Source organism: Patagioenas fasciata, chromosome 5, assembly GCF_037038585.1.
Source record: "Patagioenas fasciata isolate bPatFas1 chromosome 5, bPatFas1.hap1, whole genome shotgun sequence".
NCBI lineage: Eukaryota > Metazoa > Chordata > Aves > Columbiformes > Columbidae > Patagioenas > Patagioenas fasciata.
The window spans coordinates 22,979,647-22,998,484 of record NC_092524.1 but is presented as its reverse complement, the minus strand read 5'-3'; the positions used below and the strand labels follow the sequence as shown (position 1 = coordinate 22,998,484).

At 42.2% G+C, this 18,838-nt stretch overlaps 1 protein-coding gene across 5 annotated transcripts in view; it reads right to left on the bottom strand.

Moving 5' to 3' along the window:
• The window catches only part of PDHX (pyruvate dehydrogenase complex component X), a 135,937-nt gene that overhangs the window by 114,619 nt on the left and 2,480 nt on the right, over nucleotides 1–18,838 (bottom strand). For all 5 annotated transcript variants that reach the window (XM_071809082.1, XM_071809081.1, XM_071809083.1 and 2 more), the window contains exon 2: nucleotides 11,374–11,457. In XM_071809082.1, coding sequence (XP_071665183.1) covers nucleotides 11,374–11,457 — 84 coding nt within the window. The remainder of the gene's footprint in view (nucleotides 1–11,373; nucleotides 11,458–18,838) is intronic.

The window sequence follows — 18,838 nt, the reverse complement described above, 5'->3', positions numbered from 1 at the left end:
AAGGACGGGCTGGAGGCAATTGGCAGGGAATGTGAAAAACGAGAAAAATAGGAAAGGGAGGGGGTGGAATCAGACCTCGCTCCCGAGGAGCTCCGTATTAAAAGGGAGCGAATACAAAAATGGGCTAGACAATGTGTTGAAGATGGGATGTGGTCTGTAAGAGAGGCAGATGAATATTTGAGAGCGCAATATGGAAAAGGGCTGGAGACTGGGTTAGCTGATCGGTTTGCAAATATGCGTCAACTTACTGATCCACAGGGAAACAAAAGGGAATTGTATAGCAGTGATAATAATGATAATTTGGGTGCTGCCCCTGTGCATCAGGGTAGAGATATTCCTCGAGATCATTCTTATAATACAGGGCAACGTTGGCAAGGGGTAATCAGAGATGCAACCATTGAAGGGATCATGTTACCTGGTAGTATTACAGCAATGCCAGTGCACACAGATAACAGAGGACAAAGGCAGTGGTCACCCTTCGATTGGAAAACAGTTAACCAATTGCAAAGTGCAGTTATGCAATATGGTATGGATAATAAGCACGTGATGCAGCTAATCAATTCATTTTTCAAGGGGCAAGTACTAGCTCCAACAGATATTAGGGCATTGATGGAGTTATTGCTTCCTCCAACGGGGTATTTGCTGTTCTTGGACAAGTGGCAGGGGAAGGTGGAATTGGCAGTATTAGAAAGTGTTCGTTTACCAGCTGATGATCCGTTGCAGTTAGCTAGCATGGACCAGTTGCTGGGTCGTGGGCAGTATGCGGATGGTGCTACTCAGGCAGCACTTCATCCAAGGATTTTGCAGCAAATGCAAGGGCTTGCTCAGGCGGCAGTGAAAGAGTTGCCAAATATAGGTAACCCTGTGCCACCCTATTCTACAATAAAGCGGGATCCTGGGGAACCATATATGAAGTTTGTAGATCGCTTGAAAGAAGGTATAGATGCCTCTCCTAACTTGACTCCAGAGGCAAAAGCTGCTGTGGGGAAAAGATTTGGCTATGATGAATGCAAACACCGAATGCCAACAGATATTAGCCGGTTTGGGAAAAACTGCTTCTTTAGCAGAGATGGTGGAAGCTTGCACATGGGTACTGTATGCAACAGAAGGTAGAAAAAGCAAAATACATGCTCAAGCCCACGCTGCGGCCTTGGCTGCAGCACTTAATCCTGCAATGAAAGGCCAAAGCCCTTCTTCTTGTGGCCTAGCATGTTTTACTTGTGGACAGACATGATATCTTAAAAGAAACTGCCCTCAGTATGCTTAGCAGCATTGCAAAAATGACATAACTGTCCAGTTAATCTGGTAACAGATTCTCTTTATGTTGTAGGAACTGTACAAAGAATACATAGAGCGCTTTTGCAGCGAGTTTCCAATTCCTTGTTGTTTGAAGCATTGTTAGATTTGTGGAACGTATTAGATTATAGGACAGCACCAGTATTTATCATGCATATAAAAAGCCATACTAACATACCAGGTGGTCTAGTAGAAGGAAACAGCATTATAGGCAAACTTGTGGCAGTAACAGATATATCCCCTTTTGAACAAGCCAGACAAGCTCACGAATTCTTTCATCAATCCTCAGCAGCACTCCAAAAGCCGTTTACACTTGCCAAGGAACAAGCTCGAGCCATTATTGCAGCTTCTCCTGATTGTGCCCGCATAGTACCTCTCCAACAAAAGGGAGTAAATCCTCGGGGCTTGCAGCCAGGTCAGTTATGGCAAACTGATATTACTGAATTTGCACCTGGCCAACAAAAGTACATTCATGTCTCCATATATACCTGTTCAGGACTGCTGTGGGCTACAGCTTTGACCTCAGCAAATGCAAAGGCAGTAAAACGTCATTTATTACAGGCTTTTGCTGTCATGGGTGTCCCTACACAAATCAAAACAGATAATGGTCCTGCATATCACTCTGACAGACTTGCAACCTTCCTCCTACAGTGGAAGGTACAACACCTGTTTGGAGTCCCTTAAAATTCTACTGGCCAAGCAATTATTGAGCATGCACACCGTACATTAAAAAAATCTTTTATCTATTTTGAAAAAACAAGGGGGAATTAGTGTGAGCCCAGAAGAGGTATTGATGAAGGCATTGTATGTGCTGAACTGGCTTAATCCTAAAAGTGAAACTGAAATGGAACCGGTTGTTATGCACCATATCAAAAATGTCAAAGATTTTTCCGAAGATGTGCCTACGGTTAGTGTGTTTAATCCAACACCACAACAACGGGAAGGTCCTATGTCACTAATAACCCGGGGAAGGGGATATGCTTGTGTTTCTACAGGTAACCACAAAAATTCGTGGATCCCAGCAAAGTGGGTGAGACCTTGGCTAGCTAACAGAGAAGAAACTGATTGCAATGATGACAACCCTTAACCTCAGAGATGTTACCGCTTTAAGCAATGAATGTAGCCAATGTTGAGAATACCACTTTGTAAAACAGAGCAGCGATTAATGTTTTGTTATTGGACATGTTCACAGTTATGAAGAGTTTGATTGTATGTCTTGTTTGAACTTAAAAGTTAACAAGATAGAAGATTTGCAGAACAAGAAAAAAACAGAAGATATTGGGTTTTTTGGGTTGAATGCCTTGTTTGGTTAAAAGGAATATTGAAAAGAGGTCTGTTCTTGTTAATTGTAATTTTATTAGCCTTAATGTTCTTACCCTGTATTTCACACTGTCTTTAAAGCATGATACGGCACATTGTTAATATTATATTAAATAAAAGAGGGGGGGATATAGTGGCAGAGTCCCCCCCCCGCCCCGGGGGGATGGGGTTGGCCAGCCTGGCTGAGCGGTGAAGCCAGAGACAAAAGAAACAAAAGGAGCACCATTAGAAGGTAATAATGAGTGAACAATCGCCGGACACACTGGTGCAGAGCGCGGACACACTGGTGCAGAGCGCGTTGACAGTACATGCAGCCTATCATGTTATTGTATAGCACGAGTTACAACCAATCACATTGTTGGAAGGCGCGTGGACAGGGCAGCTTTGCTATAAAGTTAGCCCGGTCCGACAATAAAGCAAACTCTGTGAACATCATATTGGTGTGCCAGGTTATGTGGCTCCCATGGAAAAACGAAGAGAGTTCCTCTACCTGGTCACACGTCCCACAGCTGTGCTCACTGCTGCCATCCAGTATTGGTGTAGAAGTAGGGCACACCCTGCAGCCTGACACCTGGGTGGCAGCACTTTCCCACCAGAGCTCTGTCTGGACAGCTGAATCACTTGTGATGGGTGCCAACCATACAGACACCATGGCCTTCTTGCAGGTGGACATCATACTCCCTGGTTGAGCTGGCAGAGCTTCCCCACCTTTCCTATGTGCCCTTCCACACGAACTGCCTCGTTCCACTCTTCTTTGCCTGCTCTGCTCACAGCTCTCCTGGTTGCTAGTGCTCCCTATGCTGCTTGATGTACTCTTTGCAAATCAAATCAAAGTTGACTGAGCATAGAGACTGAAGTCCCTAGAGGTGATGTCTCAGAAGGCAGCAGGGTTATACCACATACCGAAATTGCTAGTACTGTTGCCTCTTCTATTTCCTGCCCAGAATAAGCAGAGGAATTTGGTCTCCTGGGCTGTCAATACATCATCTTTCATCAACATTAAATTCATACATAATTGTCCTGGTTTTGTTAAAAACAAGTTTCTTTTTTAGTGAATTTGCCTGTCAGCTAAAGCCTTCATGTTCACTGCATTTTCCTGGAGAACCCAACACATGTTTTGGTTAAACCTAGCAATGGAATGCAAACTTATTGATAAGCACGGATGGACATCTCGCGAGAGGGGCAACGAGAAACTGATGTCCGAGAGACTGACCAACGGTGTATAACATTCCATTCACGTGAATACTTCATATAAAAGTGGGAGATCACGAGGATCTCGTCCCTTTTGCTGCCCTTTTTCCCTTTTTTTTTTCCTCATGGCTGACATTAGGAGAGGACCTTGCTGGTCGTCCCTGCACACTGAGGCCTAGTGAGAGACTGAATCCAGTTCCGGTTGGCTACAGAGTCTAATCCAGGACTTTGGGTGCTGGCTCTGCAGTTGCTGAGACTTACAAGATTGGTTTTGTACATTTTGTATTATTTTCTCTATTCTTATTAGTAGCATTAGTAAAACATCTTTAACTTTTCCAACTCTCTTCTCTCTGTTCTTCTTTCCCTCCTGATCGCCTGCCCTGAGTGGGAAGGGGGGAGAGGGAGGGGCAAAAGGGGGAAGTGGGGGGGAGAGGAGGATAACAATACATCTGCCAGGGTTTGATTGTCACCCCGCAATCTTAACCCTCGACAGATAATTTGGCGCCCAACGTGGGGCGAGAGAAAGGGGTAAATTTGGAGATTTTTGGCTTTTCTACTGCTCTGACGTACCTTTCAATTTTCTTGGCACGGTGCCAACTCATAGAGTTGTGATACTCGCGCGTCTGTTTGCTACGGATATCATTTAGTGGTATTATGGCAAAGTGAATTACATTGACTTAAAGATGTTGTGGCATAAGTTGTATCAGTTATTTTCTACGTTGTGCTCACTGATCCCATATCTGTGTTGGTGTTTCTTTCTGAATCGAAGTATTCATTATATAACAACAAGAAACTGGACAGCAGTCATGATGATACTGTGTGGTATGGCACCGGTTTATTTTATTGTACTGCAGCCGTTAATGAATTTCTACTCGATTTTGCTTTAGCTTGAAAAACCTCCAGGAGCGATTAAAGAGCAGAATGGCTCTATATTTGCTAATTGGTCAAGCGAATCTTTAGAAAGGCTGACTAACAATACTTTTGTGATTTCGCTGGGACAGTTTGCAAATGTGTTAGAGAACTCTGAATATCCTTGGAGCTTTGATAGAACTGTGATGGTGTTATCTGGTTTGCTGAATGTGTGTCAGTTTGTGTTACTGTTAAGAGAAATGAGGTTCAATAGGAGGTTTGCGTCTCTTTTTAGTCCTGAGATTTGCGGTGCGTCTTCGGAAGCTTTAGCAAAAAGCACTCCTAGCCGCTCGAGAAAAGGCAAAACAGCTAAAGCTGCTGCTGTAGCCACTGCCCCCCCAACCGCGGCTTCACAGGCTGAAGCTACAGCTCCTACGCAGAGCTCCTCTGCCAAGGTCGCTGCAGATAACGTTACCTCTCCAGCCTCAAAGGCTAACAAGGCAGCCCCCCCATCTTCACACACTGGGCACTGTTGCTGCTGTAACCACAGCAATCACTGTGACAGTCATTCAGACTCTGAAAATGAATCAAATGATGGTGAACCCATATCAGCATCAGTTGCTGGTTGTAAGAAAGTCACTAGAAAGACTACCCGTGCAGCAGGTGATGGCACAGGGCCAATATCAACCCAAGACGCATCATCAGGACAGGGTGGAGATGAAGTGACCACCACTCGGTCCTTTTCTCCAGGTGAGCTGAGAGAGCTGCGAAAAGACTTTAGTCGTCGTGAAGGCGAGAATATTTTAACCTGGCTGCTGCGATGCTGGGACAATGGGGCAGAAACAATTGAATTAGAAGGTGGTGAAGCCAGGCAGCTGGGATCTCTGTCAAAATATTCCACCATTGATAGGGCAATTTCAAGAGAGTCTAATGCTGCTACTCTCTGGACCCGATTCCTGGCAGCTATGAAAGTCAGATTTCCCTACAAGGAAGATTGTATATCCAAGTTAGGGAAATGGAATACTATGGAGAGAGGTATCCAGTTCCTGAGAGAATTAGCTGTGCGAGAGATCATCTATCTAGGACCAAACAGCCAAGAGGGGACAGACCCAGATAGAATCTATGTGGCGCAGATTTGTACAAAGTGTACCACCTGCATATGCTAAGTCATTGGCAGGGATGGTCTGGTCGGCTAGAGGTATACAAGAAATTAATGAAGTGATTGAGCAGCTCCGGTACTTTGAGGACAGCCTTGCTGGTTCTCTACGGGCTTGTGTCTCCGCTGCGGAGAAATTGTGTGAAAAATCTGATGACCGGTTTGAAAAGCTGTTGCAAGAAATCAAAGAGCTCAGAGAAGACTCGTACCGTTCACGACCTGCACAAACCTATGTTTCAGCTGTCAGGAGAAGACATTTCCAATCTCGAGAGAGAGGGCAGAGACAGCCCACAAAAAGAGGTTCACTGTGGTTCTTCCTACATGAGCAGGGAGAAAACATGAAGAAGTGGCATGGAAGGCCTACCTCAGAACTTCAAGAACGAGTACGTGAGATAAAAGGAAAAACTCCTAGGAAGGTGGCTGCTCCAGTTTACAAAAGGAGCAGAAGAGATTCTGATGCTCTTGAAGGAACCTCTAATTCACACCCAGAGACTGTGCAAAACAGGAATTAGAGGTGCCCTGCCTCCAACCAGGTGGAGGAAAGGGATAACAGAGTTTATTGGACTGTACAAATACTATGGCCTGGTACAACACAACCCCAGGAGTACAAAGCTTTAGTGGACACTGGTGCTCAGTGCACTATAATTCCTTCTAATTATAAAGGAACGCAATCCATCAATATTGTTGGAGTGACTGGGGGATCCCAGGAACTGACTGTTGTAGAGGCTGAAATGAGCCTAACTGGAAAAAACTGGCAAAAGTATCCCATTGTGACTGGTCCAGATGCTCCGTGCATCCTTGGTATAGACTGCCTCAGGAGAGGGTATTTTTAGGACCCAAAAGGGTATAGGTGGGCATTTGGTATAGCAGCTGTGGACACTGAGAAAACTGAACAGCTGTCTGATTTGCCTGGTCTTTCAGATGACCCTTCTGTTGTAGGACTGCTGAGGGTTGACGATCAGCAGGTGCCAATTGCTACCACGACAGTGCATCGCCGGCAATATCGCACCAATCGAGACTCTTTGATTCCTATCCAGCAGCTGATCCGTCAATTGGAAAGCCAGGGTGTGATCAGTAAGACTCGCTCACCTTTTAACAGCCCAATCTGGCCAGCGTAAGTCTAGTGACGAGTGGAGACTAACTGTAGACTATCGTGGCCTGAATGAAGTTACACCACCACTGAGTGCTGCTGTGCCTGACATGCTAGAACTGCAATTTGAACTGGAGTCAAAGGCAGCCAAGTGGTATGCTACAATTGACATTGCTAATGCATTTTTCTCTATTCCTGTAGCAGCAGAGTGCAGGCCACAGTTTGCTTTCACCTGGAGGGGCATCCAGTATACATGGAATCGCTTGCCCCAGGGGTGGAAACACAGTCCTACCATCTGCCATGGACTGATCCAGACCACGCTGGAGCAAGGTGAAGCTCCAGAACACTTGCAATATATTGATGACATCATCGTATGGGGCGACACAGCGGAAGAAGTCTTCGAGAAAGGTGAGAGAATAATTCAGATTCTTTTGGATGCTGGTTTTGCCATAAAACAAAGCAAGGTCAAGGGACCTGCACGAGAGATGCAGTTTTTAGGAATAAAATGGCAAGATGGCCGTCGTCAGATCCCAATGGATGTGATCAACAAAATTGCAGCAATGTCTCCACCTACTAATAAAAGGGAGACACAGACTTTCTTGGGCATTGTAGGTTTTTGGAGAATGCATATTCCTGACTACAGCCAGATTGTGAGCCCTCTCTATCGAGTGACTCGTAAAAAGAACCAATTTGAGTGGGGCCCTGAACAACAACAAGCCTTTGAACAAATTAAGCGTGAGATAACTGATGCGGTGGCCCTTGGACCAGTCCGAACTGGACTAGATGTTAAAAATGTGCTCTACACCGCAGCCGGAGATAATGGACTTACCTGGAGCCTCTGGCAGAAAGCACCAGGAGAAACCCGAGGTCGACCCTTAGGTTTTTGGAGTCGAGGATACAAAGGATCTGAGGCCAACTATACTCCAACTGAAAAGGAGATACTAGCAGCATATGAAGGAGTTCGAGCTGCTTCAGAAGTGATCGGCACTGAAGCACAGCTCCTCCTGGCACCTCGACTGCCGGTGCTGAGCTGGATGTTCAAAGGGACGGTTCCCTCTCCACATCATGCAACCGAAGTTACATGGAGTAAATGGATTGCACTGATCACGCAACGAGCTCGAATTGGAAGTCCCAACCGTCCAGGGATATTAGAAGTTATTACAGACTGGCCAGAAAGTAAAGACTTTGGGATGTCTCTAGATGAGGAGGAAGTAAAACGTGCTGAAGAAGCACCACCATATAATACGCTTTCAGAGACTGATAAGCAATATGCACTGTTCACAGATGGATCCTGTCGTCTTGTAGGAAAACATCGAAGGTGGAAAGCTGCTGTGTGGAGTCCCACACGACAAGTTACAGAAGCCACTGAAGGACAAGGTGAATCCAGTCAGTTTGCAGAAGTGACAGCCATCCAGCTGGCTTTGAACATTGCTGAACAAGAGAAGTGGCCAATACTTTATATCTATACTGACTCATGGATGGTTGCAAATGCCTTGTGGGGGTGGCTACAGCAATGGAAGAAAAGCAACTGGCAGCGCAGAGGTAAACCCATTTGGGCTGCCACACTGTGGCAAGACATTGCTGCTCGGCTAGAGAGCCTGCCTGTGAAAGTTCGTCATGTAGATGCTCATGTGCCTAAAAGTCGAGCCACCGAGGAACATCTAAACAACCAACAAGCAGATCAAGTTGCTAAGATTAAAGTAGCTGAGGTGGACTTGGACTGGCAACATAAAGGTGAACTTTTCCTAGCTCGGTGGGCCCATGATGCTTCAGGGCATCAAGGTAGAGATGCAACATACAAATGGGCTCATGATCGAGGGGTGGATTTAACTATGGACACTATTTCACAGGTTATTCATGAATGTGAAACTTGCGCCGAAATCAAACAAGCAAAATGGTTAAAACCTGTATGGTATGGGGGGCCATGGTTAAAGTATAAGTATGGAGAAGCATTTTCCTGGAGAACCCAACACATGTTTTGGTTAAACCTAGCAATGGAATGCAAACTTATTGATAAGCACGGATGGACATCTCGCGAGAGGGGCAACGAGAAACTGATGTCCGAGAGACTGACCAACGGTGTATAACATTCCATTCACGTGAATACTTCATATAAAAGTGGGAGATCACGAGGATCTCATCCCTTTTGCTGCCCTTTTTCCCTTTTTTTTCCTCATGGCTGACATTAGGAGAGGACCTTGCTGGTCGTCCCTGCGAACTGAGGCCTAGTGAGAGACCCTCGACAATAATAAATACAAGTTTTTAGAAACACAGTTTCATTTTTATGAGACTTCATTACCCACAGGAATCAATATGAAATTGCATTAGGAATGAGAATAGTAAAGCTGTCAAACTGCATTTTTCCTTCTGCAGTACTGAAATTATCTGTCCATCCTGTGAAACCATAAAATGAAAACTTTTGATAATTACACAAAGAGCAGGGAAAAAAAAAAAATAATAAAAATAGTATTCTAGTGACCCCTGCTGGTTATGAAGTGGGAAAAACATTTCATATGCAACCATCAGCTTTCTTCTCTCAATTGCTTTAGAGTATTTATTTTCTTGGATATGAGATTATCAAACATTCGTATTCAGTAATGCGACTACATTTTGATGGCCAACTCACTGGAAGATTACATACTTATGAGCATCCCTTTCAGACAGGAGTATAAGCATTATATCACTTTGCTTTTTCTTCAAAATTTATCATTTCTTTTTTAATGTTGTCATTATGTTCATTTTCCAGACTGTCAGAGGAAAAAGATATCCATAGGCACTAATTATGTTCACAGATGTGCCAAATAAGGCAATATGCTATATGTAGTTTTGGTCCTGTTTCTAAATAGAAAGTAGAGTAATGAAAATACTAAAATAGTTTTCTCTTGAAGTATAACCATCAATTAAGAATTTATTTTCATTTAATTAAAATAGGTGTGGAGCTTTTTCTTCCTTTTCTTTTGGGGTGGCAGTGGTGCGGAAAGACAGAAAAATCATTATATAGCTGTTGTGTCCCAAGACTTTTTTAGGAGGAAAACAAATTAATTTGTGCTGCTGAGCAAACTGGAATCTACTTAAATTCCTATCGTGCTCCCTTCTTTGCTTTCTCTTGCAATTTTGAACGCTGTATTTGTTGTAAAACAGACTATGGTTTTTAGTGTCTTAGAGCTGTTGACAACTAATGACTACAAAAAAGACTTAGGATGGCTCCCTTCTTCAGCATAATCTCAGACTTGATACTTGAATAACTGAAGTTACAAGTTTCAAGAAGATTGGCGCAATTACTTTTTACACACATAAACTGCCATACTGTTCCTAGTAAATTCTGTAGAAATTCTTACTATAAGTTTTATGAGCAAACTGGAGCAAGAAGTTGCCTTCCAGCTGTTTCTCAAAACGTATACAAAACATACAAAAGCAAAGTACTCCAATAATGCAATGGTGCTGGGTGTATCAAAACAAAGGACATGGCTTACCTAGGCAGAATAGTTTAGCTCACCAAATTGCATTTGTCAAAGACAAAATGCTTTAATTGATTTTCTTTTCTCCAAATGCATTCAACTCTTCAGCAAATCCAAAAATGTCTGAGAACAGGATATATTCCTACAGTTACCTAAAACTTTGCAAGGCACCCTATAACAATCGACAACTGCTACCTGGAATCCAAAACTACAGCCAAAATCCAGTTTTAATATTAAATTAGAGAGGGGAAAGGGTAGGAGAAAGGTCACTGACAAAACAAGCACTGCCGATTCTTCTGTGGATCATTTTTCATTTACCTACAACCTATGTGAAGACAGAACAAACACTCAGACTATTCATCTAGCTGCTCCAACATACTTTAGCAGAAGTACACTACTTTTCACTTGTCAAAGTACAAAGAATCCAAGATAACCAAGGTTGTTAAAGACTTTTTTTGGAGGAGTAGTTTGGTTTTTGGTTTGGGTTTGGTCTGTTTTGGAAAGAGATTTCCCCATTTGGAATTTGGGTTATGAAAGTAATTTAAATTTGTTCTATTAGCTTTAACTGTAGACTATAACTTAGACATTAAAAAAGCCCTTAATAACAGCTATACAAATACTATATGTTATTCTGTAATGCAGCAGAATAATGAAACAGAGATCCTCCCTAAAGTCAAAGGCGCTCAGACTTCCAAAGGTACTGATCAGCATGACAACACTAGGAATTAAAAACAACACACACACACACACACTCTCACACCCTGGAATAGCCTAATGGAATTTTTTCAAATATATGATCAATGCAACCTTTTGGAAGACAATTAAATAAAGGAAAAAGTTTCAAGAACTAATAATATTAAACCGCGTCTTGCTCAAAAAGACAGCATACACATACCAAACATTTTGCCTCAAAATACTAAGATACAACCAGAAAGAATGATCTTGTTTTTACATAACAAATTCATATAGCTAAAAAATTACAACAAACACGGTCATAGAAAATGCTATCTTACCTTCCTTTTTTAACCATTTCACAATGTTTCCTTCTTCCATTGTAGGAGAAAGTGCAGGCATGAGAACTTTAATACCAGGTGTACCTGAAAAATAAACACATTATTATCTAGACTAATTCAGTATAATTATTTTCTCAGTTAACTGCTTAACACAAAAGAAACTAGAAGTCCATGAATCTGAAAGACAGCTAAACAAAAGATTCATTATGATGCTCTTTAAGCTTACATACAAGCATGCACTCCTAAGAGCACCAAGGAATACAAGGCACCAAATATAGAACCTGTATGTCAACTTGAGTATGAAGTCATAAATAATACAAAGTATTAGCAAATTGAACTCTGTCTTAAGTAAAAATACGATGTAGAAAATTTGGATCTGATGAAGATGACTCATGCTGTGTCAGTTTGGATTCAACTATTTTTTAATGGAAGCTTGCTCCACAACCAAGTCTTAGTGCATTATTAAAAATATACAAACGAGTATTTCAAGTACCCTTCAGTTCAGCCTGACCTACTGAACAATTCTATAGCAGATGTAATTGAAACAGGATTATATAACTTTTGTCCAACAGTAACATAAACAGAAAAAATATCTACAACTTGCTTAGAGTTCCAACTACGCACAAGCTATCATGTGCAGAATGAAAAAGCAGCTATAAAATACAAACATGCATTAGGAAAACAAACAAACAAACCAACCCCCAAAAAACAGCAGCTAGCATTAAGCTATCAAGCATTTTTTATTTTATTCCCCCCTCACTTTTAAAATATCAGAGATTTCAAAACAGAGCCTGCTAATACCCCCTGCCTCTTGTGTATCAGTCATACGTACTAAACCAAACCAAATCATATTTCCCATTTTAGGGGTTTTCCACACATGGCGCTGCATATACTTAGTTCTGCCCCGTCAATAAAACCTGCCCCTTTCAGCAAAACCTCTGTTAAAATGATGTGCCACAGCCTCTGATTTACTCCAGAACACAAGCGAATGAGACAAGTCTTAAAGAGTTGTGCTTTAATTTCCTACTTGCTTGGCAGGAAAGGAAGTCTGAATATAAGATTTGTCAGACATAAGCAAGCCCAGAGGAGAGAACAACATACACACAAATGCACACACACATATCTCACTCCTCAAGAGAGGCCAGAACCACTGCAATCACAAGAAACTGGGTGAGAAGTATCAGGTGAGGGGTATTGCTCCCCACTGATAAACCCGGAAGTACTACAGAGGATAGTATTACTCCACACACAAATTCCTCAGTGCTATTTACCATAGTTTTCCTTCCTAGTTACGCAGTGTGCGAGCAGTATGATTACAAATGTCTAACCAGAGTACCAGGCAGGCAGGTATCTTCTCTTCTGTTTCAGAGTACTTATCCATCTTCAGGCTTCTAGTTATGGGCACACAAGTGTGAGGACAGAGCGGGGTACAAATGTGCATAACATATCTAGCCAATTGTTAGAATTTTTGACTCATAATCAAAGGCTAGAATCCATCATTATGACCTCTGTCTTAGTGCTGAACTGCAATATTAAGGGCATGCCAAAGCAAATAATGTAATCCCATTCTACCAAAGTTCCAACATTAAAAAACAAATGGGGATTCAAGAGTCTTGAATTTCTAGATCAGAAGTTTCATTGTTCTTATCAAAGTCTAGCAGAAACACCACATCCTCTTTCTCCTCTCCTCCTCCTCTTTGCCATAGGCTGTGGAATTTTTTCCAGATGACAAATTAAAGTATCTCTTTTAAATTAACAGAGCCCTCTGATCCTTGTGCTTCAGACACTGATGATCCACCTGTGTCACTAATAAACTTTTCCAATGTTTATTTATCCTTTCTGCTAGGAAACTGTATCTACTTTGCAGATTGAAATTGCCTAATTTCAAGTTTCAGTGATTGGATCTCATGTATCTGTTAAAAAGCTTGAAAGATTTCTCATTACAGAGATCCTTCTCACGGGTGCCTATATACAGAGACCTGGTAAATTCTTAGCCTTTCATTTCCTTTAACAAGCCAAATTACAAAAGCCCAATGTATTTAAGCAACACAACACCACAACCTCTCTGGCCCTGCAACACCATGTACTAGACACAGCTAGCTAGCAGATCACTCCGTCTGCCAACTGACTGAGCCTGCTTTAGTAAACTCATACAGAGAGAAGAAGTGGGACTGCACAGAAGTAAGCTGAATGCCATATAAAGTGGGATTCTTCTGAGGACAGAGCTCATGATACAGCACACTCCTTGGCTTCATAGCACACTACTTCTTTTGTCATTTGGTCCAGTATATCAAATTAGTATTCAGACATATAGCTTGTAATACAAGAAATACTCTCTCTCTAAACTTTTAAAGAACAGTTCTGGGGCCAAAGACATATAAATAAATATATAAATACCTTTTTAGATACTATTAGATTGGTGCAAAAGTAATTTCAGTTACAGACAGTGAATTTTAAATCATAACTAGGCTCAAACATGTCTTTATTAATCAAACTAGGAACCATTACAATCAACACATTTTTGCCAACAAGAAATAAGCTCATTTGCTCCTATAGCGTAAAAATCCATGCTTTGGGATTCGACAAACTCCTGAAAGCATCTTTTGCATCCTGTTGGTTGTAGAGGCATTTTCCCTGCAAAAAGTTGTCGAGATGCTTGAAGAAGTGGTAGTTGCTTGGCGAGAGGTCAAGTGAATATGACAGATGAGGTAAAACTTCTTCGCCCCATTTATTCAACTTTTGAAGCGTTGGTTGTATGATGTGCAGTCAGGTGCTGTCATGAGGAAGAACTGGGGCCTGTTGACCGATGCTGGCTACAAGTGTTGCAGTTTTCAATGCATCTCATTGATTTGCTGAGCATACTTCTCAGACGGAATGGTTTCGCCAGAATTCAGAAAGCTGTAGTGAACAGGCTGCAAACATAAGGGCCACGGGCTAATTCCTGCCCTCCATCTTGTTTTATCCAGCCTGGCACCTTGTTTCTACCTGTCAGCAGCACCGAGCTCGTTGCCCATACACTCCTGCCAGCGTGTTTGCTCACATGTGTAGGGCGTGTGATGTGCATTATGCTGCAGGAGTAGAAGAACGGCTGGAGCTGTGGATGTAGCTATAGGAGAGTGACAAGTCTGTGTAAGAGGAGTAATAGGTAAGACTGACAGAGGACACTAGTAAGTGTCTTGGGGCACTGAAAGTCAAGAATTACATCGGGGGGGCTGTGGCAGTGGAGGGACTTTTCTGCCACTGAGGACCTCTTCGATGTAATTGCCATGCATGGGATAACAACAGGGAAGGACATTTTTGATGTGGTAGAGAAGTATATAAGTAATCATAAACTATCCTGGGAAAAGCTGGTAGGGCTAACTACCAACAGTGCACCTCCCATGTGTGGAGAAAAAATAGGCTTGGTTGGACTAATGAAGGAGAAAACGCAAAGAAGTAACTGCCACACACGTTTGATAACGTATCACTGCATTATCCATGAAGCTCTGTAGGGAAAGGTTCTGGAACTGGATAGTATTATGACCATAGTAATGAGAAGAGTGAACTTCATTCAAGCACGTAGTTTGAATCATCACCAGTTTCAAGTGTTTTTGCAGGAAATGGACTTGGACCATGAAGACGTGCCATACCATAAAGAAGTAAGGTGGCTGAGCAAGAGTGCAGTCCTGAAACGATTTCTTGAGCTTAGGGGAGAAACTGCACTTTTCATGCAAAGTAAAGGAAAACCCTTGCCTGAGCTGTCAGATACGAACAGGCTGCGGGATTTTGCTATGCTATGTGACATAACCAAGCATTTTGCACAACTCAATCAGAAGCTGCAGGGACACGAACAAGTCATCATGCAGATGTCCAACATGATCACGGCGTAATTTGTACCTATGGAAGTCCCAAGTGGACAAGGACAATCTCGTACACTTTCCTACTTGTCAGAGCATCTCAGCCTCACTTCCCAGTGCTTTTTCATGCATTCAGTTGGGTACCAATTTGAGCCAGTTAACTGATGAATTTGACCAGTGCTTCTCAAATTTTAGAAGAGAGCACTCAAACTTCGCCATCGTTGCCAATACTTTCACCACTGATGTCAGCAATGCACCCCATAACCTTCAGATGGAATTAATTGATATTTAAAGCTATAGCGGCATCAGAGCAAAGTTATGTTAAAACTGAGGACTTTTTACTGTCTATTACTGCCCTCTGCTCTGATGCCACAGCTCCAGCTTCATGCTGCCCATATTTTGTCAGTGTTTGGGAGCACCTGTCTGTGCAAATACATTTTCAATAATGAATTGAAGCACAAGTCTTCGAGGACAGGTCTTGGCACACAAGTCTTATGAGAAGCAGTTGAAGGAACGGGGGCTCTTTAGCCTGGAGAAAAGGAAGCTCAGAAGATACCTCATTGTTGCCTGCAACTACCTGAAAGGAGGCTGCAGCATGGAGGGTGTCAGTCTCTTCTCCCAAGTAGCAAATGACAGGACAAGGGGAAATGGCCTCAAGTTGTGCCAGGGGAGGTTTAGATTGTATATTAGGAAAAAATTCTTTACAGAAAGGCTTGTCAGGCATTGGAACAGGCTGCCCAGGGAAGTGTGGAGTCACCATCCTTGGGGGTGTTTAAAAGGCATTTATACAAGATTTAGTGCTAGAGTTAGGTTATTATTGGACTCAATGATCCTGAGAGTCTCTTCCAACCAGAATTATTCTATGATTTTATGAATCTAAACACAACTAAGCACAGATCACACATCACTGACGACAACTTCTCACGTAGTTGTAAGAGGATCAGTTCTCAATCGGTCATTGTCAACTTCCAATGGTCAGCCACTACACTCTGCATCTTCAAGGCTCTTATCTCCTTTGCAATGTCCAGATAGAGATGGGTGATAAATGGTCCTCAGGGCCAACATTGGAACCAGTGCTTTTAATTAATCTCCATCAATGACAGACAATGGGATCAAGTGCACTCCTGGCAAATTTGCAGACACCAAGCTGAGCGGTGTGGTTGACACACCTGAGGGACAGGAGGCATTCCAGGGGAATTTGGACAAGCTCAAGAAGTGGACCCATGAGAAACTCATAAGGTTCAACAAGGGCAAGGTCCTGCACCTGGGTCAGGGGAACCGTTGTTATCAATACAGGCTGGGGGACGAAGAGATTGAAAGCAGCCCTGCAGAGCACAACGGGTGGATCAAAAACTGGATACGAGCCAGCAATGTGCGATTGCAGCCCAGAAGGCAAATTGTATCCTGGACTGCATCAAAAGAAACGTGGTCAGCAGGTCAAGGGAGGTGATTCTGCCCCTCTATTCCACTCTGGTGAGTCTCCACCCAGAGTACTGCATCCAGCTCTGGAGGCCTCAATACAAGGACCTATTGGAGAGGGTCCAAAAGAGGGCCACAAAGATGATCAGAGGGATAGAAAACCTCTCCTACAAAGAACAGCTGAGAGAGTTGGGGTTGTTTAGTCTGGAGAAAAGAAGAGTCCAAAAAGGAGATGACAGGGGTAAAACACTAAAACAGGTTGCCCAGAGAGGTGGTAGATGCCCCATCCCTGGAAACACTAAAGGCTACGTTGGATGTGGCTCTGAGTAACCCAAGCTAATTGAGGTGGTCCGTGCTTATTGCAGTGGCAATGAGTTTAGATGACCTTTAAAGGTCCCTTCCAACCCAAACCATTCATAATTTTTTTAAGAATGTGAAACAGAAACACTGTAGCAAATGTTTAATAACCTCAGCAGCCAGCAATGATCTTAACATTTTAGAATGCACCAAGAGCAGAAAGTGAGTTATTTATTCCTAAAAGCCCCCAGGAGAGCAGCACAATGAGGATCATGCTCCCCAAAACACGTGAACTGAGCCCAGTGGATATGAACCCAGTGTATGCACAGTTCATGCTCCCAGAAGACTGCATGAGGAAATACACATATTTGTCTCAGCCCTTCCATGGTACTTGAATACATGTCAGTTTAATATTACTATAATGCTTAGAAATGTATCCAATGTTCCTCATAACACTGGCAATTGCCATTTGAATTACCTCCAAGGATTTTCTTTAACAAGTTTATTCTTGCAACCCCTCAACTTGGACCAATACACAGACAAATAAACTATGTTAAGAATGTGTATTATTCTATGAATGCCTGTGTTCATTTACCAAATCATGTTTTCTCTATGATCATTTTTCAAATACTGCAAATTAAAGCATGAGTTCACAATTTACACTATATATGTTCACTCAAAAAGTATTTACAGATACCAACAAGTAGATTACAGGATGCAAAGAAGTATTCTTTGTTTCATCTGTCTAACTTGACAAATCAACTTCGGCAATCAAAACATGATTTTGAAGCCATATCCCACAAATATCTAGGGCTATCTAGAACTAGTGGATATACTTCCATAAAAAAAAGTGAAAGCATTTCATATTTGTAATGAGGGGAAAAAAATTTTAAACATGGTGGTTCATGTTTCACTTCAGTAAAGAGTCACTTGAACCATTCCCCAGAATTTGTTCCATACTTTGGCATAAACATGAAATTAAGCAACAACTTTGTGCCACTGTAACATTTTCCCTTTCATATTTTGAGCAATGACCACAAAACATACAGTCCCCTCTGGTCCTTTGATCAAGTTAAAAGATCCAGCAGCAAGTACACACGAAGTGTACAAATAAATAATAAAATAAACTGGATACAAAGCAGAAGGAAGAATCCAAAAGTCAAGGCACATATCAAATCTGAAAGTGAGAAACTGCCATTTTCTATACTACTGTGCCTCACTGCAAAATGGTATCTGTAACTGAGGATCAGCACTCAAACTGATCTTAGAAGGCATGTGACTATGCTTTTAATAGCCAATATAGTAGGCTAACAGTCTTATGTGCTTAATGATTTATTACTAACAGTCACACTGAAACAAATGACATCTCACAGAATAAACCCACTTGTCACTAGATAAAAACTTCACAAAACCTCTACTAAGTGGGAGATCAGACAAGTACTCACAATGGTAACTAAAAAAAAATTATTTCCTTCATCCTTCCCCAGCTCTCCACCAGGTACACAGCATACTTGACTCATAAAGCTCTAGCAAATAATAAGGGGGTTTTATTATAACATAGCAGAACTTCTCTGCTATCTGAAAAAGACCAATATATCATGTGGCTCAAAGGAAAATTTGTTTCTGAAAAAAAATCCCACAGTGTTCAGTTACTCCTATTCAGGAAGACATGGGGAGCTGAGGGCTGCTCAGCAGCTTCAGCAGACAAGAGAATACAAATGCTCTTAATGAGACGTTATCTCCATATCACTGATGTAATAATGCACTCTACATCACAAAGCAAGAGTAAACAACATTCATCTTTCCACTTCTAGTAACACGCTTTATGCTGTAAATAGAGTATTATAAACTCAAATAGCCTTCCTTCCCTTCACAGTATGTTTGGCATTGGAAGGGACCTCAGAAGATCATCT